The 24,088-nt window shown below is 37.2% G+C and overlaps 1 protein-coding gene across 6 annotated transcripts in view; it reads left to right on the plus strand.

Moving 5' to 3' along the window:
* daam1a (dishevelled associated activator of morphogenesis 1a) overlaps positions 1-23,990 on the plus strand; it is a 42,824-nt gene extending 18,834 nt beyond the window's left edge. For 3 of the 6 annotated variants that reach the window (XM_052580613.1, XM_052580615.1, XM_052580612.1), the window contains 25 exons: positions 2,757-2,990; positions 6,429-6,518; positions 9,143-9,214; positions 9,604-9,698; positions 10,413-10,746; positions 10,992-11,102; positions 11,189-11,292; positions 11,383-11,449; positions 11,532-11,649; positions 12,879-13,017; positions 13,906-13,964; positions 14,146-14,333; positions 14,971-15,249; positions 15,350-15,457; positions 15,691-15,717; positions 16,637-16,734; positions 17,427-17,511; positions 18,012-18,118; positions 19,295-19,383; positions 19,467-19,635; positions 19,722-19,829; positions 20,997-21,057; positions 21,295-21,426; positions 22,143-22,313; positions 22,619-23,990. In XM_052580613.1, the coding sequence (XP_052436573.1) occupies positions 2,805-2,990; positions 6,429-6,518; positions 9,143-9,214; positions 9,604-9,698; positions 10,413-10,746; positions 10,992-11,102; positions 11,189-11,292; positions 11,383-11,449; positions 11,532-11,649; positions 12,879-13,017; positions 13,906-13,964; positions 14,146-14,333; positions 14,971-15,249; positions 15,350-15,457; positions 15,691-15,717; positions 16,637-16,734; positions 17,427-17,511; positions 18,012-18,118; positions 19,295-19,383; positions 19,467-19,635; positions 19,722-19,829; positions 20,997-21,057; positions 21,295-21,426; positions 22,143-22,313; positions 22,619-22,828 (3,207 nt within the window). In that variant the 5' untranslated portion in view covers positions 2,757-2,804 and the 3' untranslated portion in view covers positions 22,829-23,990. The remainder of the gene's footprint in view (positions 1-2,756; positions 2,991-6,428; positions 6,519-9,142; positions 9,215-9,603; positions 9,699-10,412; positions 10,747-10,991; positions 11,103-11,188; positions 11,293-11,382; positions 11,450-11,531; positions 11,650-12,878; positions 13,018-13,905; positions 13,965-14,145; positions 14,334-14,970; positions 15,250-15,349; positions 15,458-15,690; positions 15,718-16,636; positions 16,735-17,426; positions 17,512-18,011; positions 18,119-19,294; positions 19,384-19,466; positions 19,636-19,721; positions 19,830-20,996; positions 21,058-21,294; positions 21,427-22,142; positions 22,314-22,618) is intronic. The other 3 variants (XM_052580618.1, XM_052580617.1, XM_052580616.1) reach the window with 1 other exon arrangement.
* Positions 23,991-24,088: the final 98 nt, after the last annotated feature.

The following is a 24,088-nucleotide window of genomic DNA, read 5'->3' on the forward strand; positions in this document are numbered from 1 at the left end:
CAGTTTTTAATGCACACTGTGCATAGAGCCTTATATCTTAATAAACTGAGTCAATAATCACTCACATAGAATATACTTTCTTGATTGCAAAGAACTGGAAGGCTCATTAGATTTTTAGCAAATCATTCTGAAAATTCCTCTCAAAGAACCAGTTCAAAAGAAACGATTGACTGATTCATTTGAATTATCAGTGTTTACAGACTCCTTGTCTGACATTGCATTTGTTTTGTAAATAAACATGCAGTTCAATACTGTTGTGTAATTTAATGTTAAATTCAGTTCGATAAATAGTTTTTTTGTATGTATTGAGTTTCATTAGTTGTGTTTAATTTAAATTGACTGAGTATGAGTCTAGCTCGGGTGAATTTTTTTTTTGATCCATCCATTCCTTCCATCCTCATAATTTCCTGCTGATTCTCCATCATCTTCTAAATAAGAGACAAAAGCCTCAGAAAATTACATTTTATATTCTGATTCAGATTGTTGTATAATTCCAAAGTAAACAAAGTGGAACTTTAAATTGATGGAATTGTTTCCAGCATTTCTTTTCTCAGATGAGCTGCAGACAAACATTCAGGGGTCAGATCATGTTGTGCATCAGTTTAAGTCGGTGTTTGGGTATGATGGCACTATAAACCTGCTCTGCAGGGTCAAGTACACTGAGCACATTTTACACAAACACACATACCCTGAACTCCAGCCTAATCCTCAAGCCATTCAAACCTTTATGTCCCTGTTCTTCAAAAGGGAAACATCTGGTCACTTTGAGCTTCTGGGTCTGATCGTAAATTCAGAGTGAAGTTTATGTTTGACTTCTTCTGGGTTGTGATGGCCTTAGCACTGGAGCTCAGGCTGGTGTACTCATTAAAACAGAACTGGATGAAGACAAAGTTGGACATGGTAACGTTCGTCATCATTCCTAATATGGAGAAAGGGGAGATGAACAAGGTTTAGTCTGTTGAGAAGTCAGGGCCAGTTCCATTGTGTGAGGTCTGAGGATAAAGAAATTAAGAAATCTTGGACATTTGGGGATGTAGATCAAACAAAGTGATGATGTGGCAAAGTAATAATTAGTAATTTGGCAGACACAGAGAAACCGAATTACAAAGACAGTCCCTTGAAGTACCCCATTTTTTTGTTTGTTTTATTTAGTTAGCAGCATTTCCTCACCCTTATATTGTTCCACATCAGTTTTGAAAAAGTTAATTCAGTCCAGAAAGGATATAAAAAAAAAACACCATAAAGGTGGTTTATGCACTGTATTTCAAGTCTTCTTTTGCCATACAATAGCTTTGTGTGAAGAACATGCTATATATCAAGTTGTGCAGAAGCTCACATTTTACACTTTGGTCTGTACTTCATAGCTATCATATGGCTTTGGCTTTAGAAGACCTGCACTGCTGCATTACCTTTATGATGATGCTTCTTGAAACTTCTCATGCCTTAATTTGGTTTCGCTGCATGTAAAATAACCAACCGTTCATGCATTTTTCACATTGGTTCCCAAAGGTATTTCATGCTATACCACCACACTTTGGTTTTTGCAAAAACAACTGTTTACTCTTGAGAGTAAAAATAAAATTTCATCAGGCTCTGATTTTGTTGCTTTAGCAGTATGATTTAGTCCTTGTGAAGAGCTTTTCTGTTTTCCACTATTAAATTGCAATATTCCTTTGCAGTTTACTTTAACTTCTAGATACAGATCAAGTTAAATATTGAATGATTATTACTCGTAATGCACATTGCAAATAAGTTTTTTTTTCTCTTAAAGTGATTCACATGTAGTATAATGTGATAGCTCATTGCTTTTATAGCTGTTTTATCTGTCTACATGGCACTGTGCATGTTGACTTATGCTGCTGTGTACTGCTGGAGTTTATCAGGCTTATGTGAACGTTGTAATTGGTTATAAGATCATACAGTGCTGGCATTATGAGTCTTACTGCACAAACACGCATAGATAATCCCACTTCTCATTTGTTGTAGGAAAAACAGTTTGGGGATGGTACGATTTCAAATTTTTTTTGAGAATAATTTCTTATCCCTACTAAGGCTGCAGTAATTTGAAATATACATTAAAAACAATAGTGTTGTGAAATTTTACTACAATTTTAAATGCATTTTTTTCCCCCTAAGGATATCGTATATAAGATGTATTTTATTCCTTTGATGGAAAAGCTGAATTTTTACTAGGAATTATTCTTTAGTGTCACTAAAGAGTACTTTTTATTAGAATTTTTTTATTTGTAACGGTGAAAAAGTTTTTACTGTTTTTTTTTAGTAATGTAATGCATCTGCTGAATAAAGGTGTTTATTTCTTTAAAAAAAAAAATTATGAACCCAAACTTATGAGTGCTAGTGTAACTGTGCAAAGTATAATCAAAGCCTTGATTGTGATTAATTTCTGGGAGATTTTATGCACCAGTGGAGATACTTTGCATATCGCTATTGTTATTAAGCTGGAGGTCCAATGTAACCTGTTAGTCAGGAGTGTACTTAATACAGTAACATTTTAGTTTAAATACATCACACATCTCATGTGACATATGGCTGCCAATAGCCCTGGGTGGCGGTATGATTTTCACTTGTGTTATGTTTTGTGTTGAGCTCTGTCTCCTCATAGCCATCCACAGTTTCACTTAACCAAGAAATTATTAACAGTGTCAGTTTTTTTGTTTATTTGTAGCTTCGATGTCATCCGTCCTAATTGTCTTTTTTTTTTTTCTCATCCTTAATTTTTTTTTTCTCTTGCACAGGGGGTCGTAGCTAAAGCTGAACACATTTGACTGGCTGGGCCTCTGGCCATGATGGCCCCACGTAAGCGAGGAGGGCGGGGCCTGTCATTCCTCTGTTGCTGTCTGAAGAAGAGTAACCATCCTGAGATCACCTACCGCCTCCGTCATGACAGCAACTTCACACTGCAAACCATGGAGCCCACCCTGCCCATGCCCCCCACGGAGGAACTGGATGCCATGTTCACTGAATTGGTGGTATGTGTTGTACCATGACCTCCATACTTTTTATTTTGTTTTCCTTCTTTTGTTTTATTTATTTCCCAAACTGATTGACGGGTAGATAGATGGATGGATGGATGGATAGATACTGTGAATGGATGGAATAATGGTTGATAAATGGATTTTGGGGTATGGAGATTGTTTGAAAGATGGATGATAAAAGGATGGATAGGTAATTGGATGAATAGATGGATGGGTAGGTACTAGGTAGTTATATAAATAGATGGAAAGATGGATGGATTGATTGGTAGATGAGTGGATGGATGGGTATATAGAGCACTCATTGTAGTCAAATTTTATTTTGGTTTATGTATTTTATTCAAATTTCTATTTGCTGTAAAAAGAATAGTTGTTTCAACTTAAAAAGAATAAGTGTTTTAGGTTTAGTCAACTCAAATATCCAACTTGTCACTAAGTACATTTTAACATTTCAAGTTGGCTAACATTAGGACTGTGCGATATGAAAAACAAAAACTATCGCAATTTCTTTGATCAATTTTACGATTTCAATTTTAATCACAATTTTGACACCTACAGACATGCTTTACAGTCATAAATGTGTTCAGTGTTGAATTTGAAACATTTTTCCAAAAGATATCCAATTAGAGCTTTATCAAAAAGTTGTAACGTCTCTAGAACAGACATCATTCAAAATAATCACTTAGTAAAGATGTGACAATGTCCAAAAAAAAAAAACCCTGTGTCCAGGGATTTTTACATTTTTTTTTTTTTTTTTGCCATGCATTGGTCATAGAGTTCGTTGTAGCGGTGCCTCATGTGTTGAAATAGATTTGTTGCACCAGGTTCACACATACTCTGTCCGCACTGCGTAGAAGCAGCATGGATTCATTTTGCTTTCGTACAGGATGCTTTGCAGTCCTCTCCAGATCTGTGGCTGTTTAACACAAACACATTTATCCATAATTTTGATTACAATACAGAAATACAATCTTTCATAGACATATTCACATTTAAACTCAATAAATATAGCTTAATTTTCTTACCTCCACGAGTGCCATCAATTATTGCCTTATCTAAAAGTGCACTTTTCCTTGTTTTAAAACTAGCCAAAAAGTCACGTTTGACTGTGAAACCGTAGACATTAATTATTATAATTTGTATACTTACTACATTTCCGTGACAATCCATGTTAATTTGTAACATGAAACTTTTTGTGGTCACTTTACTTCAGCGTGTGCACTGCAGCATGATCACTACATGACTACTGCAGATTCATCGCTCCTGGAGTATGGCGTTATTTTAATGACAAATGTCAAGAGCACATTATTGTATGAGTGCAGAAAAATATGCATCACAGACGGGGTTGTTATCCTGGTATTACATATGCCTGATCTGTTCTGTTCTCGCACTCCATTTAGGTGCAATGCATTTTGATTGGTTCGGATAGCATACTGCGGGAGGTTGGGAAAATCGTGCTATAAAGCGATTTTAGAAATCGTGCACACTCAAATTGAGATTTTTATGACAATTTCGATTAATCGCATAGCCCTACAGCACAATTAAATTGATTTTTGATAAAGTGTATATCTTTGGACAAAAGCTACTTTGAAAGTCAAATCCGGTCTTTGGTTTTGTCAAACATTATATTGGAAGGTATGTTAAGGATAAACTATTAAAACAACACTTTTATATCCTGTGAGCTTTCACCACTGCATTTTTCGCTAAGACAGAACATACAGACTTCATAAGCACGCAAGCCCACATGGCCAAAAATCACAAATGGAGCCTGTTAAGTGGGTTCATTCACATTAATCCCATCGGAATAGTTAGAAATATGCTTGTTCTTCAGTTGAGCACTGCTTTGCTCCACCATTCCTCCATTTGTGGAGTGAATCAGTGCTTGTCTTGGACGCCGTGATATGGGGAATCCAAGCATTCTCTGCTAATGGTCCAGTAAAGAGTGTTAGACAATGCATGTTCCCTCATTAGCTCTGCAGACTCCATTGAGTAGGAGAACGTCTGTATGTCTCATGCCCACTAGCGCGTGACCAGCAGGCATTTGGCACAGATGGGCTCATGGATGACTTGCATGCAGCAGACTCTGTCCCAAACGCAGCCTGTCCCCTGCTGATTCTTTGAGGACTCACAGTGAACCACAACTGAGACCTCAATCTGTGTCATGTTGACTTGATTAAATAGGAAAATGCTTCTAGCAGGCTTTTGATTATGTGTTGATTTGAGGGAGGTGAGAAAGCAGTCCTAATCATGAAGTTGACGGATAGCTGCTTCTATCTTGATGGCTTTTAGTGAGTGTGAAGGATAGCAGATCAAAATCTCAGGTTCAGGTTTTTCCTGCAGAGACATAAACAGGGAGAAACTATGAGAGAACAGTCTGGACAAGATCAGATTTTGACCTGACTGCTTCTGCAATAGATGTGGTGTCTGGATATGATGTTCTCTCTCTGGAATCTCTGCTCAAATATACATGAGTGCTTATGAGTTGAATTATACGATTTTCCTGTAGTTTTCATTCTTTTTATCCTCATTATTTCCTTATGCAGCCTGTTAAAGTGGTCTTGGGACCTGCTCGTTGTATGTGTCTCTCACATGATGTTAATTAACTTGTGCCCAAACATCTGGACTGAATATGACCAACTTGGGCCAGAACTGCATCATGGGAATGCACAGAGGTCACAGGAGTGTACAAGCATTCATTGATGGTTTACATGACTAAATCTTTTCTTTGCCGTGAGGAAACAAGGACTCTCTATCTCACACAGAATTATGGGAAATTAACCCCGGCTTGAGGGTCATTGATATACAGAGGCTGATGTCAGAATTTAAGAAATGTTTGTTTTGTCATGCCTTATAATTGACTGGATAGGATGCCCGTGTGTGTTACTGCCAAAATCAAACCTTATTATTTATTAGATTGTATATACCGTATTTTTCGGACTATAAGTCGCACCTGAGTATAAGTCGCATCAGTCCAAAAATACGTCATGACGAGGAAAAAAAACATATATAAGTCACACTGGACTATAAGTCGCATTCATTTAGAACCAAGAGAAAACATTACCATCTTCAGCAGCGAGAGGGCGCTCTGTTTTCGTTAGTAGACTACAGTTATAGTTATAGTTATAGTCCGGAAAATATGGTAATGTATATTCTTTTGAATCTATCTATCTGTCTGTCTGTCTGTCTAAAAAATTGAGCAATCATAGTTTTTAAGGAATGTATTATATTATATTATATTCATCTTAGGATTTATATTATATTCATGTTATTTATATTGTATTTGTATTATATTCCAAATAAGCAACCTAAAGTGTAAATTTTCGTTATTTAACTGTATTAGAATGTGACTTTTTATTATTATTATAATTGTTTTTTTTTTTGGTGATTGAGTTGAAAAAGTATGCATTGTTTTAAAACCTATCATCTTCTTCTCAGGATGAGCTGGATCTCACAGAAAAACATAGAGAGGCCATGTTTGCCCTTCCTGCCGAGAAGAAATGGCAAATCTACTGTGGCAAGAAAAAGGTAAGTAATTGGCACTAGACGAGTCTGGGCAGGGACTCCCATTACAGATTCCTTTTCCATTTTCTGAAAGACCTGAACATATAGCCTGGCATTGACCATGCATAGAAGTTTCCTAAAACAACTCCGTTTCCTGCGGAGACATTTCATCTGGCTTGACTGTGGAGTTTGAAACTGAACAGCTAAATGTATGAACAGTCGTACTGTACATCCAAAAAAGGACCTAATATAAATGCTGCTGCTCTAGTACAGGCTTGGCTTTGGGACAGAGAAGTGGTGTTGAGTGCAAGGGTTTATTTTCACAGTACGTGTGATTTGGGTCTGAGGAGTGAGAGGTAACAGAACCCAGGCTGCCGTGACACACTCTGTAAACTCTCGTTTATAGGAGGCATTTACGCCAGTGGAACTAAAGAGCAAACCACACAGCAGTGGTCTGAGGTTTCTCTACAGCTGCTGGAGTATAAGACCAGTTACCTGGTCACGACTCACCAGGGGAGAGCTCTTCAGCTGCTGACCTATTGTACTCTGAAACACATAAAAAACAATACTGTCAATCATTATGATGTTAGGAACGAACTTTATTCTCATTCATATGTTTAAGCAAGCATTTATGTTGATGTTCTGTGCGATGGATCAAGGCTTTGTAAGCTTATACACTGGTAGAGATGGAATTTCAGTTAACATTTTAAAGCTTATTTCTGGTTTAAAGGGATAATTCACATCAAATATTTATTATTATGGCATCATTTACTCACTTCATGTCCCTCCAAACCTGTATGATTTTGGTTCTTACATGGAGAACAAAATAAAATATTAAAAAATGAATAGTATTTTTAGTCATAGAGTGAAAGTCAGTGGGGCTCAGATTTCCAAATGTGTTATTTTGTGTTTTACAGAAAAAATACAGACAGACTCATCAGATTTGAAGTCTTGTTAGTTTGGTCTGGTCTTGTGGCTGACTAAAGCATGTCACGAAAACACAGACATTTTATAGACATTTATAAACATAGGTGGCACAATGCACTTATAAGTCTGCTTTCTGCCGTAAAACAAGAAGATGATTTTTTTCTCTGATTTGAGTTTCTCACAATTGTGAGTTTATAATTTGAAATTATATAAACTCACAGATCACAGAAGAAAAAGAAAAACATGATATTAATTTAAGTTTATAACTTTATTTTGTGAGTTATAAATTTCTAAGTTCTGAGAATAAAAGTCCTAATTTTGTGAGATGTGTTTTGTGAAAGAAAAAAAATTCCAAATCTTTCGCTGTATTTTATTTTATTATTTATTTTATTTTACACCCAACCTGTCTCAGAAAAACGAGTACGCTGCATTATCCCAGCTCCATAAAATACTAAGTGCAGCGTGTCAGCCAACTACACCTGTAAGGCCTGAATCAGATCTCCTCCCAGTGGAGTTTTGGGGTCTGAGCAACATGTGGAACCAGCACCGTGCAATATGAGTACTAAAACTACCATCAAGATGTTGAGGCCAAAGTACATGTGAATGTCTGGTATGAAGTATTTGTGTTAATAATAACCATAATGAGATCTTTCTCACCCTGTGTTTTGGTTTCAAGCTATACTTTTATTAATCTCTAAACTCCTATGGTCTAAAATAGTTTAGTTAAATTGTATAATTGCAGAATGCGGTTATAAAACAATGGAGGGACTTGTTAAATAAGATTCCTGGAAGCTTATGGGCTCATGTGGTGTGTGAAACCCCCCAAAACAACCCTGGTTCCCAATTCCAAACTTACCCTGGCCAGCACAAGTCAATCTTAGCCTGAAAGAGCAAGCAGCTGTTATATTATAGACACACTAAACACTGTGGTATTGTTTCCCAACCCCTGGCTTTGTATTAAAAGCTTTAAGAAATCAGTTACTCTGGGAAAAGGCATGTTTTGGACTGAATTGTAGCCTTTTAACACTCTGCCAGAGCGTTTAACTCAACATTAGGAGTGTAGTAGTGCCGAAGCTCAGTGTCTGGTGTCTGTTTTCAGGTAACAAGAAGCATCTCATGCAAGGTGTCAGCTGTGGACGTTCACACACATAAAATATATCGGTTCACAAGAACTTTTGGATAGTTGGATGGGATTTTGTGGGAATCGCAGTGGTTAGATAAGATATGTTCTCACACATTGTGACTGTGGAAGTGCTTGAGAACCTGGCAGTACAAAGAGATCTGTGTTGGTGTGGAGGACAGTACAGGGATGTTTGTGTGTTTCAAATCAGAATTCACCCAATTAACTTTCTTGTTGTGAATGATTCATCTGTGTGTTATTCATAATCTTTTGTAAATCCTTCTTATTTTTTAATTCCTCCTCTTCAACATCCACTCACTGTCTGTCGTTCTCTCTATCATTCTTTCTATTTATTACTGTATCATATAATTTTTTGTCTATCATTCCATCGTTTGTTCTTTCCATCATTCTATCTGACGTTGTCTATCCAAACATGTTGTGCTGTATGAACATTGTCTTACAATAATTAGTGTTTGCCTAACATTTTAGATTATACTTTTCTGTTGTTGTTGTTTTTTTTTAGTTGAAATTTCTGTCTGTTTATATAAATTTGTGTTCATATGATTTCCGTTTTATAGGGCTAATCTTTAGTTTTTTATAGGATCAGGAAGAGAATAAGGGGGCGACCAGCTGGCCTGAATTCTACATCGATCAGATCAATTCTATGGCTGCTGTAAGTATGACTAACAAACTAGACAGCAAATAATGAACACTTCCCTGACCACACTCGTTTCCGTCTTTGCCCTGAGGATATAAAAGTCTCTTAGTCGAGAGGGAGTCATTAAACTCACATATGCTGCCCTCGAGGAAGTTGTTGGGGATGTAGGTGTTTATCGAGTGGTAAACAACTATAAATATTTCATAGCGCTGATGCTCAGATAATTGGTGAAGCTATAAATTCACTCAGGTTATAGCACAGTTTTCCTTTTGTATTACATCTAAAACATTTTTGTGGTGTTTTTTTCCCTTCCAGTTTATATGCAGTCAGGTAATTTAACAAAAATTTTACCTGGCAAACTTTGGACAGTCCATTAATTATATTCTGTTAAATATCACCACCAGAGAAAGTCTCTGCTGGCCCTAGAGAAGGAGGATGAGGAGGAGAGGAGTAAGACCATAGAGAGCTTGAAAACTGCTCTCCGCACACAGCCAATGAGGTACTGCCTTACACACACACACACACACACACACACACACACACACACACACACTCTGTGGGCCAGTATAATTCTTTTTAATAACTCTAATTAGGCACATTGCCTTGCTCATGGCTGTGTGCAAATGGAGGTTCTCTATTTCACTTCGTGCTTCATTAAATTGCATTAAGTGCATACAGTACAGTCTTTGCAGAGTATTAGATCTTTTGCTCTATTCCAGTTGTGCTGAGACTGATTCGTTTATGCTCTTTGCATAATAATATGAAGTGCTTCTCACAAAGAATTCTGATATCACATCGAAATCAGTAGGAAAAAAAAGAAAAATCACTATTATTTTCCTTAATAGTGATTGTACAAAAGATGTAAATTTTTCTAAAGTTTTGAGCATATTTTATTGACTTAATTCCAGATAAATTCCAAGTTTAGTTAAATAACGTGCTTTTAAAGGCACTGTGACAGCTGCTAAAATGATTAAGAATTTGTATAGCTGTCTCCCAGAGACCATTTACAGGGCCAGCGACTTAATTTAGCTTGCCCCTCCATCATGGTGGTAAAGGCCTCAGCAGCTTTTCTCATGCAACTTTCTCTGCAGCTACAGCAGTGCTTCTCTGCACTTAAAATTCAGGACATTAAGTAAAATTTTCCATGTGTTCTTCTACCGGAGTCATAATGTGTTTTCATCCGTTTGGCCGAACCTTTGTGGTGCTCCTCTAGGTTTGTGACACGGTTCATAGACCTCGATGGACTGACGTGCATCTTGAACTTCCTGAAAACGATGGACTACGAGACCACCGAATCTCAGATCCACACCTCCCTGATTGGCTGCATTAAAGCCCTGATGAACAACTCTCAGGGACGTGCCCATGTGCTCGCACATTCAGAAAGCATCAACATCATCGCTCAGAGCTTGGCCACCGAGAACATCAAGACCAAAGTGGCTGTTCTGGAGATCATGGGTGCTGTTTGCTTGGTGCCCGGAGGACACAAGAAAATCCTGGAAGCCATGTTGCACTATCAGAAGTTCGCCTGCGAACGGACCCGATTTCAGGTGGGCGGAAAATTAGAGACTTGGTGGTTTCCCCTCATTGGGCCTCATTCTTTAAACGTAAATCATTCATAAAACCAGTTGTTCATAAATTGTTCCTTTTGAAGTGAATGCAACGATTTACACAGAAATTCGTTCTGCTTTTGGTTCATAAATAAGGCCATTGAGACTTATGAATGAAATATTAAGAGGTCTTTCGCCCTTTGTTGTTCTCGTTCTTTCTCCCCATCTTCTCGGTTTTCACACAGACCCTTCTAAATGACTTGGACAAGAGTACGGGCCGCTACAGAGATGAGGTGAACCTCAAGACGGCAATCATGTCCTTCATCAACGCAGTCCTCAGTCAAGGAGCAGGGGAGGTAAGCGCTACTTTCTCTACATCTGCATCTCATTAGATTCAAATCATCCAAGAGTTTCTCCATGATTTCCAACGTTTCATTTACAGACCAGTTTGGAGTTCAGAATTCATTTGCGGTATGAATTTCTAATGCTGGGCATCCAACCAGTGATTGATAAATTACGGTCCCATGAAAACTCCACGTTAGATCGGTAAGTGCTGTATTTTGAGACCCATCATCCTCAAGTACTTGGCCGGGTTTTGTTGAGCTTAACATGCAGTCGTCTTTTCTTACTCTTCAGGCATTTGGAGTTCTTTGAGATGCTACGAAATGAAGATGAATTAGCCTTAGCTAAGCGGTTTGAGAACGTACGCTTGCTGTCTTAATTTGACTCTTAATACTGGCCCTTTTTTTCCAAAAGTAATTTCATTGTCTCTTTGTTTGGTTCAGGTTCATATAGACACTAAAAGTGCTACTCAGGTGTTTGATCTCGTCCGAAAGAGGATAAACCACACGGACGCCTTCCCGCACTTTATGTCCGTCTTGCAGCACTGTCTTCATATGCCTTGTGAGTGATGTCACGTCCATGGACCCCGCCACAAACACTTCATAACAAGTGCCACTAAAGAATACAAAATAATACCATGGCATATCATTTTGAACATGGACCTATAGTAAAACCATGTGTTTGGGACATGTACAGTGTTTATCTATTTTTTCTTATGAAAAAGTTAATGTTTTTAGTGAATTTTAGTCAGCATTAAATTACACTTTACATTACCATTCAAAAAGTTTGGGTTCAGTAAGATATTTTTTTATTTCTTGTTCCTTTTTTTTTTTTTTTTTTTTTTACCCCTTAACTGTCACTAACATTTTTCCACATGGACTTGAAATTGCATTATCCAAACTTAATTTTTTATAACGAAAACATTTTATGACATAATATTCATGTATCATTTTCATGGTTTAAAATGGGTTTTAAAGGTTACATTTTGAGATTTTATTTCTAAAGTGTGACAAAAAAGGGCAACGAAGAAGACTTTTTTTTTTTTTTGATAAAGGTCAGTACTCCTGTCATGAAGTAGATTTTTGTGGGTGCATTCTTGTCATAAATTAATATATTACTATTTTACCAAAAAACATTGGTAAAATATCTATTTAGGACACTTACACCTTTCCACAATATATAGTTCATCATGATTAGATTAGGATTTAATTGTAATATAGTGAAGTAAACGTAGGCGTCCCACATAGGGGATGGGTGACAGTTAAGAGTTAAGGAATTTACACATTTATTCAGCCAGAATGTCAAAAAGACATGTCAATAAATGCTGTTCTTTTAAACTTTCTGTTTATTAAATAATCATATTAATAAAAATAATAATATAAAAAAACTCTGTTACCACAGAGATATTAAGCAGTAGAAATTTTTTTCAGCGTTGATAAAAATAAGAAATATTTTTGAGCACCAAATCAGCATATTAGAATGATCTATGAAGCATCGTGTGACACTAAAAATCAGCTTTGGCATCGCAAGAATAAATTGCATTTTAAAATGTACTAAAATAGAAGTTAGTTATTTTATATTGTAATAATATTTCAGAATATTTACTGTATTTTTAATCAAATAAATGCAAAAGCAATAAAAAATCTTTCAAAAGCAATAAAAAAATACCTACATACCCCAAAACTTTGAATGGTAGTGAATACAGTATATATGCATTATATCAGTCACTATAATAAACATTGTGTAGTCTGCTTTCTAAGTGTTGACCACCATCTCTTCTCTTTACTCAGACAAAAGAAATGGAAATACTGTGCAGTATTGGCTCCTCCTCGACCGAATTGTCCAGCAGATTGTACTACAGAACGACAAGGGTCATGACCCCGATGTGGCTCCTCTTGAGAACTTTGACGTGAAAAACGTAGTGCGAATGTGAGTGAGAGATGCGTGTCATTACATTTAACTAAATTGTACCCTGGTGTCCTCATTTTTTCTAATTTATTAATATCCTGAGTTTTAATACTCTCCAAAATGACCTGTCATATCATTTTTTGATTTAAGTAATTTAGCTAAAAAAATATAATCCCAAATCCATAATCCAGACCCCAAGTTATTTTTAAGCAAGTAGCCATTCACCTGTATCTAATCACATATTAGGAAAGAGCCAGACCTCAGATTTTGTTGCTTGATGTTTATATACAAAGACCCATCCAGAATATGATTGAACGTTAAAAAAGTTGCTTGCTTTTGGGTGGTACAAGAGTTCAAATAAACACATCTTTGTGTCATCTTTCTGCATGGGATTAATTAGAAGTGAGACACAACTTCACTCAGACAGTTCAAACAAGTCGAAAGCTGAGAGACGATCTGGGACAGTTTCAGTCGAATAAAAACAAATATGCAGAATGCATATGGAAAACATTTGGTGGTTTGATCAAATGTTACAGAGCTGAAGTTTGACTCTCAGTTTAAGGGGCATCTCTGATCGCTTAACGTTTCGCACCAAAGTTCCTTGGTTTCCTGCTGGTCCTACCCGACTAATATGAAGTCATCTTTGTGCTTTTTATGAATTATGAATTCCAAGTTTTGTGGTTTAGGGACACATTGAAAATTATAGTTCACCCAAAAATGAAAATTGTGATCTTTTGCTTTCGTGTGTGGAACACAAATGTCTCCTTTTGTCTTGTACTGAAAAAAATAATATCATATCGGTTTTTAATGATATGAAGAGTTAATGGTGACAGGATTTTCATTTTTATGTGAACTCTCCCTTTTACCATTCAGAAGTGCCCAATACTGTTCTCTTGTTTGATTTTACAGGTTGGTAAATGAGAACGAGGTGAAACAATGGAAAGAGCAAGCGGAAAAAATGAGAAAAGGTACATGACTTCTATGAGCTGAATATTGATTTAAGTGACTGTTTACCCTCAGGAGGCCTTGAATGTGTTTACACGTGCTTTCATCAGCATGGGAATCACTGATGTTGTCAAATACTGAAGCGTTTGTTCATTTTGATTTCAACTTTTTTCTTTTTTTTTGTTCCTCTGGCTTGAATCGTAGAACATAATGAACTTCAGCAGAAGCTGGAGAAGAAAGAAAGGGAGTGTGATGCAAAAGCCCAAGAGAAGGAAGAAATGATGCAAACTCTCAATAAGATGAAAGAGAAGTTGGAGAAAGAAAGCAGCGAACATAAGCTTGTTAAGCAGCAAGTTGCTGACCTTTCAGTCCGGCTACATGAGATGAGTAATGTATGTTACATACGCACAATATGCCTCTTTCAAAAATCAGTGAATTGGTTTCTCTCTACAGCGACCTAACTGAAATGGAAACTCAAGAGTTTGAACTGGAACGAGCACTCAACTCCTTGCCAAAAAAAAAAAAAAAAAAAACCTGTGCAAACTATCCTATGGTGGTTAGCTGGCCTGTTTTGGCTTCTACTTAGGCTGATCTGGTGTAAAAGAAGACCAGATAATCAAGCTGAACCCTAGCTTGGCCTGTTTGAAAGGCCAGGCCACCTTAAACCAACTAAGACCAGAAAACCACAATAAGGATGGATTTATCTTTTATTTTTTTCAATTGGTGTGAAAAAGTTGATTCCTAATTAGTTTGAACTCTTTTTTTTTTTTCGTACATTTTGGTTCTTAATAAAATATAGTTGCATATATATATATATATATATCCAGAATGATCATGGTAGTTCCTGTAGTACTTGTTTGTTTGTGGCAGCGTAACTGAAGTCTTGAAACACTTTCTCAACTGGGCCTAAAAATGCATTGTCAACAGGATTTTGGATCAGACTGAAATGTGGTTTTGCATTGTTTTTCTTCATATTCTAAGCCTCTTAATACTTTTGCTTCACAATCCTATTTTGTCTTGTGTTTTCAGAGGACAAATATCCCAGGAGGCCCCCCACTCGTCCCACTGGCTCCTGGTAGTATTCCACCTCCACCACCTGGTCTGGCTGGCCTTCCTCCTCCACCACCTCCAGGTGGAGCACCGCCGCCACCACCCCCTCCCCCCGGCGGACCACCACCTCCACCAGGCCTGCCTGGCTTTGGTGCTCCTCCTCTCCCTGGAGGACTTATGGGCTCCATGCTGAAGAAAAAGAACATTCCTCAGCCGTCCAATCCGCTCAAGTCTTTCAACTGGACCAAACTCAGTGAAGTGAGTACATAGATTATTGCTTAAGACCTACTCTCACAAACTTTGAATCAAAACAATTTTATTAAATATAGTTTATTCACTTATTATCTCTGTATCGCAGAATAAACTGGAAGGGACTGTGTGGCTGGACCTGGACGACCTCAAAGTTTTCAAACAATTGGACTTGGAGGATATTGAGAAAACATTCTCGGCTTACCAGAGACAGCAGGTAACTCATCAGTGACATAAAGGGAAGATGAGAATCCTTACGCATCTGCTCTTTTATTATAAACGTCTCACACGTCGTTCCAGATGCATTCTATGAGAAATACTGCAGTGTCAAGCACTTTCTGTCCAGCCCTCTTTATTGTATCACCCTTTTTTATGCATGATGTTTACTCCTGCACTTTTATTTAATTCCTGATCTAACTAACACTTTCCTGCTTCTCGCTTGCCATAAAGGACTCTCTGTTAAATATCTTTAGACGGGTAAGTGGTCTTCGGACCTCACTCTTTAGTTTGGTGGTGATACCATGGTAATGCCATGCTTTTCGGACATGCAGTTACATGGTATTCTTTGAAGTACTTTGTTGTAGTGACATAAATGCTTGAATCTTACAAATACATTTTCTGATCATGTTTCACCCCAAAATCACCATATATATGTTTGATATATTAAAAATTTTTTTTGCCTTAAACTGTCTGTGCTGAAATGTACTATCTATTACATAGTACTTTTATATTATGTTCAGTGCATTCTTTATTGTTGCCTTTTGTAGCATAGCTTAAAATGAGCAAAATACCTATTTCAGTTTATTAGCCAGCATTTCAAGATGTCTCTGTTCGTAATTAGCCAAGTTGGTTATGAGGCATGCAATTGGTTTTGCTTTTGCATGCATCTGGAGTTTATGCAACAGCGAAGGAGACAGATTTCCACCAACTAAAAAACAAATATCCCCCTGTTCATGGACACATTCTCTTCCACCCTCTTCCTCCTCCAAATAAAACCCGACGTGCCATCGTCTAAACACGCAATTTCTTGCTGTCTGCTCCCCATCTGGCTCTAAAGAGCAAGAGATGACTGTTTTCAGCCTCTGTTGTTGTGTCATGAGCAAGTTGTCCTGTGTTTGAAAAATTACTATTTGTCTTTTACTTTGAGATGGCAGGTTTCTTGTTGTTTTCGCATTCTGAGTCCAAACCTGCATTTGATTTTGATCAATATGGTTCTGTTTTTATTCTTTTAATGGTGTTCTGAACCACGCTGTGCTTGCAAACATTTTAGTCTGTCACAGCTGACAAGAACTTAAACTTTTTCACCAAAAACCCTCAAGTGTGACATCATCACTAGCTTGCTCTCTCAGTATTTTCCTCTTCCTTTTCGACCTTCAATGCATTTCGTTCTTTGCAGAAAGAATCAGAGGATGACACCGTCACTTCTAAAAAGGTCAGAGAATTGTCTGTCATCGATGGACGGCGTGCACAAAACTGCAACATTCTTCTTTCCAAGTGAGTCTGTAAATAAGGCACCCACAGCCGCCATCTTTGACCATTTAAGATTCATTCACAGTAATAAACGGCATGACTCACAATAGAACAATTCTTTGTTTACCTAAGCCATTTATTTTCTGACGGTTGACGATGTGTTTAAAACTCAATTGCAGCCAAGCATTTTATTCATAAGATGATCCCAGCCAGGGTTTTTTTCTGATGCATCACAAGTCGCCATAGCAGCGGCAATAAACAGAGTGGGCTCACTTTATGTGTTTGATTAAAATGTACAGCTGTTAATAAAGCCTGGATTTTAAACATTTACTGCACCAAGAAACATTGGTTCAGTTATTTCAGAACATAGTTTTTGTGCATACTGTATTCATTTATTTGTCTTGCTTTTATTATTTTTTTTACATTTTTTGTTTATTAATTTATTCAATTGTTTATTTTGGTGTATTTATTTATTTATTGTATTTCTTTTGGTTTATTTATATCTCTATTTTTAATCTTTTTGCATGTGTGTGTGGTGTAGTATTAGATGTCAAATGGTCAATCTCATGGAAACCCATGTCATACCCCCCCCCCCCCCCCCCCCCCAAATTCAAAAGGAAAAGATATGGAAATATGACTAGATTATTTCTTTGTATGGGTCACTCAAAAACGAGGAGTGCAACATGCACTGATTTGCTCAAATTTCCTTATTGCAGGTTAAAACTCTCCAACGAGGAGATCAAGAGAGCCATACTGACCATGGATGAGCAGGAAGACCTACCTAAGGATATGCTGGAGCAGGTGAGATTTATCGCACTTCATCACTTAGCTTACACTTTAATTCAGAACTCCAGGTGGCTCATGTACAAAACAAACTGTACTGCAGTGGATTGATGTCAAACATTGCAGAACTGGGATTAGCTGATCGAGCGCCTGCACAGGCTGCAAGTTTAATTACATTAGCCTGGCAGTCCCTAGCCAGCATGCAATTATTGTTTTGCAGAAGCAATTTTGGCAAGACATCATATCATCCTTGCATTTGTCATTCTGACTGATGGGGAAATTTGCTGTAGTTTGTAAAAATATCAAACATACCAAAGCCTTTTAATATTGTACAAGTTTTTTTTTTTTTTGTGACGATATGTAGTCCATAAATGGTGCCACATTAATTTATTCTCAAATTTTATTTTATGAACAAACAGGGTGTTCTGGTACTGCACCTTTAAGACTTTTCTTTCAAAATGATTTCTGATTGGTTGGCCCAATTTAGTCATCAGTATGCTTGCCTTCTTCCCCTGCAGCTGTTGAAGTTTGTGCCAGAAAAAAGTGACGTGGACCTTCTGGAGGAACACAAACATGAGTTGGAGCGGATGGCAAAGGCAGATCGCTTCCTTTATGAGATGAGCAGGTAACCATCAAGTTAGGTCATGAAAAGCCACTTTGTGTGGGACATAATAAATAGAGATATCTTTCATCAGACTGGACAGAGCCATCAAAACACACAGTATGTCCTGAATTGTGTTTCCGCTCAAAGCTAAAGGTGGTGTAGAGGTCAGTATTTGGAAAATAAACTGTTTTACAGGATGACGTTCTTATCATGGTCTGTTTAGTTTCATGCTATAATAATCGCCGACTTCAGTTACCAAATGCGGTTTTCTTCAGTTTGGCATGAAGCCTGAAATTGGCTGAAACAGGGCTGGAAACATGTCGTCATTTTTTGACCTCTTCATTCTGCCATCTCTGTAGAATGTCAGCCCACAAGGACATACATTTAAAAGCCATGAAGAATGGGTGGCTCCATTTATTAATAAAAAATAAACAAGTTGCAGGTGTTATTGGACTATTTTAATACGGAAAACAGGACCCGTCTCTCACGAACAGGCATGCTTTAACAGAACAATGAAAAACCACAGAAGAATATTTGGCTGTTAATATATTTTAGATGTTTTCTAGCAATGCATTATGGGTACACCCCTTGTAAGTAAACTGACATGGTCAGTTTTCTTTCACTATTTATTTTTCTTCTACTTTAGTATGCTTTGTATTTTAAATGAAATATTATTTGATATAAACTACCAGTCAATTGTTTTTACATTGTAAAAATGTAATGTATGTATTTTTTATTTAGACCATTTCCCACATTTTACAATAAAAGTGCAGTTGTCAAAACAAAACAAAAATCACATAAATAATAATGTTTGAAATTGAACTTATAGTTGATAAATTTAGCAGGAGCAATTAAAATGTATACACTATATTTGTCGGCAAAATTAAATTTCAAACATTTAACCAGAAGCCTTTAGATCGCGAGGTTTTCTTCAGACACATTTAACCATATTCCAGTGAAAGTTATTTAAATAATGTAAATATTAATGTTAAATGAATCGAAATGTTAGTATTAGGAATTTGAATGTAGACAATTTGTAATTGCCACCAAAACTAATTTCATTTAAGTAGAAACCTTTAGGTTTAAGATCATAAGAAGCTTAAATTAAGCTGTATCCAAACTTTCATCTGTAAATGTAGATGAGATATTATCATACAGTTGATGGTGTTTTATTTCAATTCTGCTCTTAAACCACAGAATCGACCACTACCAGCAAAGACTGCAGTCTCTTTACTTCAAAAAGAAGTTTGCAGAAAGAATAGCAGAAATCAAGCCGAAAGTAGAAGGTAAATTCTTATACAGTTCTGTTCATCTCTACTGGACTTGTGTGTAATAGGTGTAATATTAAAAATGCTGTTTTCTCCCTCAGCTCTCAGTAAAGCCTCTAAGGAGGTTCTTCAGAGCAAGAATCTTCGCCAGCTTCTGGAGGTGGTGCTGGCCTTCGGTAACTACATGAACAAAGGCCAGAGGGGCAGTGCCTATGGCTTCAAAGTGTCCTCTCTCAACAAGATCGCCGACACCAAGTCCAGCATCGACAAGTAAGACAGGACTTCAGTTTGAGCGAGTACTGTGTATTAATCACCTACCAGCCATGCAGTTACACAAGCTGTGTGTTTCTCAATAGGAACGTCACTCTGCTGCACTACCTGATCACCATTCTTGAGCAGAAGTACCCTAAAGTCAGCCTGATTCATGAGGATCTGCACGACGTGCCAGAAGCAGCCAAAGTCAAGTACGCACCTAAAATAATCAAGTCTCACTATTACATCCGCTTAAGAGTTTCTGTGTCTCCAAAAAGAGTGTATGTAATGGAGAGATAACACTGGGTTTAGTACAAGTTAAGCTTAATCGACAGAACTTTGTGGCATGATGTTGCTTAGCACAAAAATGAATTTCCTCTCATCCCTTTAAACAAGATTTTTTAGGGACAATCTGTAGTAGTTGAAATACTCACTGTATCGACAGCGCAGCAAAAAGTGACAAACAATATGCAATATTAGCATAATTGTAGTATGAAAAACTCACTCACTGACCTTTTCTGTATAAAGTTGTATCAGATTTGTAAAGACAATGCAATGCCTTAAACCAAAACCCGACAGTAAAAGATGATTTAAACAACTTTAAAGTTCAAATACACAGGCTTTAATAGGGTAATTTATGTAAGTGCTTTTATAAAAATCATAGCCTTCACATTTCTGCTTCTAATCATGGCATGAGTAATTGTTTTTGTGGTAATCAGTGTTATACCACACATGCTTCCTTTTTTTTTATACTTTTGCTCAGTAAGGACACATTAAATTGATCAAAAGTGGCAGTAAAGTATTTATATTGTTAGGATCAGTCTCAGTTTTCACAAAAATATTAAGCAGCACAACATTAATGAGAAGAAATGTTTCTTAAACAGCAAGTCAGCATGTTAGAATGATTTTTGAAGGTCATGTGATGCTGAAGAAATTCAGTTTAGCTTATTATAATATTTCCCAATATTGCTGGTTTTATTTTTGTTCATATAAATAAAATCTGTCTTTAAAAAAAAAATTGTATACTTAACACCCAACTTTTCAACAGAACATTGTATTGAACCCTGGAATAACAACCAATCAGATGTTAGGCATGAGGTTAGTGCTGAGAGCTTGAACAGTTTCAGCCTATCATTTGGCTCTCGTTTTAGGGGTAGTTTATAGTTTGGGATGGGGTTCGCTGTTCCAGCACCAACAACATTTGTTGATCCAGGAACATGTCCTATTTGGCAAAACCTCAGTCACTGTGTGAAGATACTGTTTGATCTAATTCGTTCCCAAGCCATTCGAAGTGAGATTAAAGAGTCTGCAAATTGTCTGGTGAAACATTATCTCTCATTATCTCGCGCTACAACTTATTTTTCTTCCTTTTTTCCCAGCATGACTGAACTGGAGAAAGACATTAACAATCTGCACACTGGCCTAAAAAGCGTGGAGACGGTAAGCGCCATCCTCTCATTTTGTCTACAATTACAACAAACTCTACAGCTCATGAGGTCATCCAGTGTAGCAAATGTATCTATTAATACAACAGTATCATATGCTTACAACACATGAAAACTAAAAAGAACCTTGAGATTTGAAGTTTGAGATTCTTGCTAGGTTTCTAAGGTGTTTTCTTGAGTGCTTGAGATTGCTCTGAATTCAATTATTCTTTAATTCTCTCTCTCTGAACAGGAGCTGGAGTACCAGAAGAGTCAGCCTCAGACCTACGGAGATAAGTTTGTGTCTGTTGTGAGTCAGTTCATCACTGTGGCTGGCTTCAGTTTCTCTGAGGTGGAAGACTCTCTTCAGGACGCCAAGGATTTGGTAAGAAAGCAAGCGCACCACAGTTCACTGAACCTGAGGAGCTAATAGAAGAGAGGTTTGAACATAGCGAGGCCTGTCACTCTATCTGGTCTCTTCAATTTGAGAGCTATCATAAAGTTGCTCTGCTGCATCTTTGACGTTGCCAGACTTTCCCCCCCGCTGTATGCTGGCACATGTAACTCAGCCTTGTAGATGTTAAATCACTGCTTTCACTTCTTTGAGTTTATTGGGCTTCTGTCCACCTGTGTGGACATTGGAACCTCTGGAAACATGGAACGTAATCTTTAACTGCGATAGGCTAAAGATCCATTTCAAAGGCATGTTGTCTCCTCCAGTCCGACCCAGCTCATGAAGCTGCACATGGGATGGATTGATGCTGCCGCAGTGGTTGAATATTATGTTGGGATCTAGCTGTTTTTTTGTCATCTCAGAAATTAATACAATTTTAGAAGAAATTAATTTAAAATACATGGAAAATTTTAACCAAAAACCAACATTAAAAAAAAACCTTTACTGACTCCAAGCCTTTCAACTGTAGTGTATATGACTAGATCACTAGATACTTCTAGCAGCCTGGAGTTTGACAATTCAACTATTTTTTACTTCTTCTTTTAATTTTTGTATTATTACTTACCAAGTTCAAGTACCAAAGATACAATAATGATTATATGACGAAGAATCACTCTCCTGAATGTCTTTGTCTTCACTCTGCACAGTTTGAGAAGGCTGTGAAGCACTTCGGTGAGGACGCCACTCGCATGCAGCCCGATGAGTTCTTTGGCATCTTTGATCAGTTCCTGCAGGCCTTCAGTGAAGCTAAACAGGACAACGAGAACATGAGACGACGCAAGGAGGAGGAAGAGCGCAGAGCCCGCATGGAGGCGCAGGTAAAGTCTCAAAAAGCATGCATTGTGTCCATCTCCAAAATAAAGAAAGTCCAATATGGAAATGGACCCTAAATATTTAAACATTTACAGGACAAAATGCAGCTTTTCCAGTAAAAATCCTAGTTTTCCTTTGATCTGAGAATTCAGAAGAATGAGAGCAAGGATGTAATATAAGTTTGTCCCTCAAATTGACCAAAAAAAAAAAGAAAAAAAAAGTATGCTGCCTTTATTGTACACTGTGTAGTATGCATTAAGCAAACTAAACGCCTCCCTGTTCTGATTAATCTAAAATATTCTGTGGACAGCTCAAGGAACAGCGTGAGAAGGAAAGAAAAGCCCGGAAGGCCAAAGAGAACTGCGAGGAGGATGGAGAATTCGACGATCTGGTGTCCGCACTCCGATCCGGGGAGGTGTTTGATAAAGACCTGTCGAAGATGAAACACAACCGTAAGCGTCCCGTCAAGCAGAGCGCAGAGAGCAGCAGAGAGAGGCCCATCACCAAACTCAACTTCTGAGGAAGCTGCACGAGCGAGTGCTGCCTCCTGCTGGTAGAGCTGAGACATTACACACGCGTGCAACAGCTCTACCTCAGTTCAGGACTGGAGAGGACCTGTTATGTGCTGACTGCCAAAATACTCCCTAAGGATTTTTCTAAAGATGTAAATCAGTTGTGACCGTGTCTTTGCTGAAGATGATGAAGGAGTTTGCATGGTGCTTGTGCACCACAGTTCACAGAAATAATGAGCAGAAAGGGCTACAAACTGCTGCTGAAATCCAGGAACACCCATTTTCACAGTTCTGCTTGCCTGACAGCCATAAACCCCATTTATTGAGTCTGCTCAGATACTGCTTACAATTTTATTTTATTTTTTTTAGTTATTGTTGGTGTACACTGTGCACTCAAAAAACAGGCCTTGTTTTGCAATATGTGGTGTGCTAAACACTAAAAGTCAGTGTTTTGGAAGCAAAAGTGATTTGAAAATATGGGATGCAGTGATAATTGTATATCATTGGATGATGTAATTGATTTGTTTGTAATGAGTATTTCCTTTTTTTCGCACAAGCGATTGTTTGTTAATAAACTGTCCATTCCAGACCTGTTAAAGCACAATGCACAACTTTAATTCCACAAAACAACATTTTGTATAACATGTTATTGAAATCAAATTATTATAAATCTATAGATGCCATGTATTAAATTTATTGACAGGAACTATACTTAAAAAAAAAAAAAAATGCTACGGTCAAACTTTGATTTTAAATACCTATATTTTAGAGGATGACAGAAGGACGCAATATTTTTTGCAATAATCAAAAAGAACTTTTTGTTAAAAACCGCTGTGGATGCAAAACCTGCATCTGAAGCAAACCAAACTGTCTGCCGTGCATGTATATTCTTGTAATTTCCTTTGTTAGTGTTTAAGGTTGTATATATGTACATATATCCATTATTAACTCTTCTGACCAAGGCTTTTTCTTAGTCCTTGACACTACTATTTTATGCTAATAACCCTGTTGATCAGATGCCATTAAATCTTTTTCACTAATAGTTCTTTGTAATATTGTATCACTTTGTAATAGTTTCTTCTGTTGGCCTGATGTTTTGCTTTCTTTATTTAAGAATTCATTTGGATGTGAGATACGTAATCAATAAATAAACCCTGAGGGTCACTGCAACAGTGTTTGACTGCTGATTTGTCGACCTGAAATTATTAAGGTTAGCAAAGTGCTTCATAATTACACAACAACACTGCAACTGAAGGATTAGTTCTAGT

This window comes from Carassius gibelio, chromosome B17 (assembly GCF_023724105.1).
Source record: "Carassius gibelio isolate Cgi1373 ecotype wild population from Czech Republic chromosome B17, carGib1.2-hapl.c, whole genome shotgun sequence".
Classification (NCBI taxonomy): domain Eukaryota; kingdom Metazoa; phylum Chordata; class Actinopteri; order Cypriniformes; family Cyprinidae; genus Carassius; species Carassius gibelio.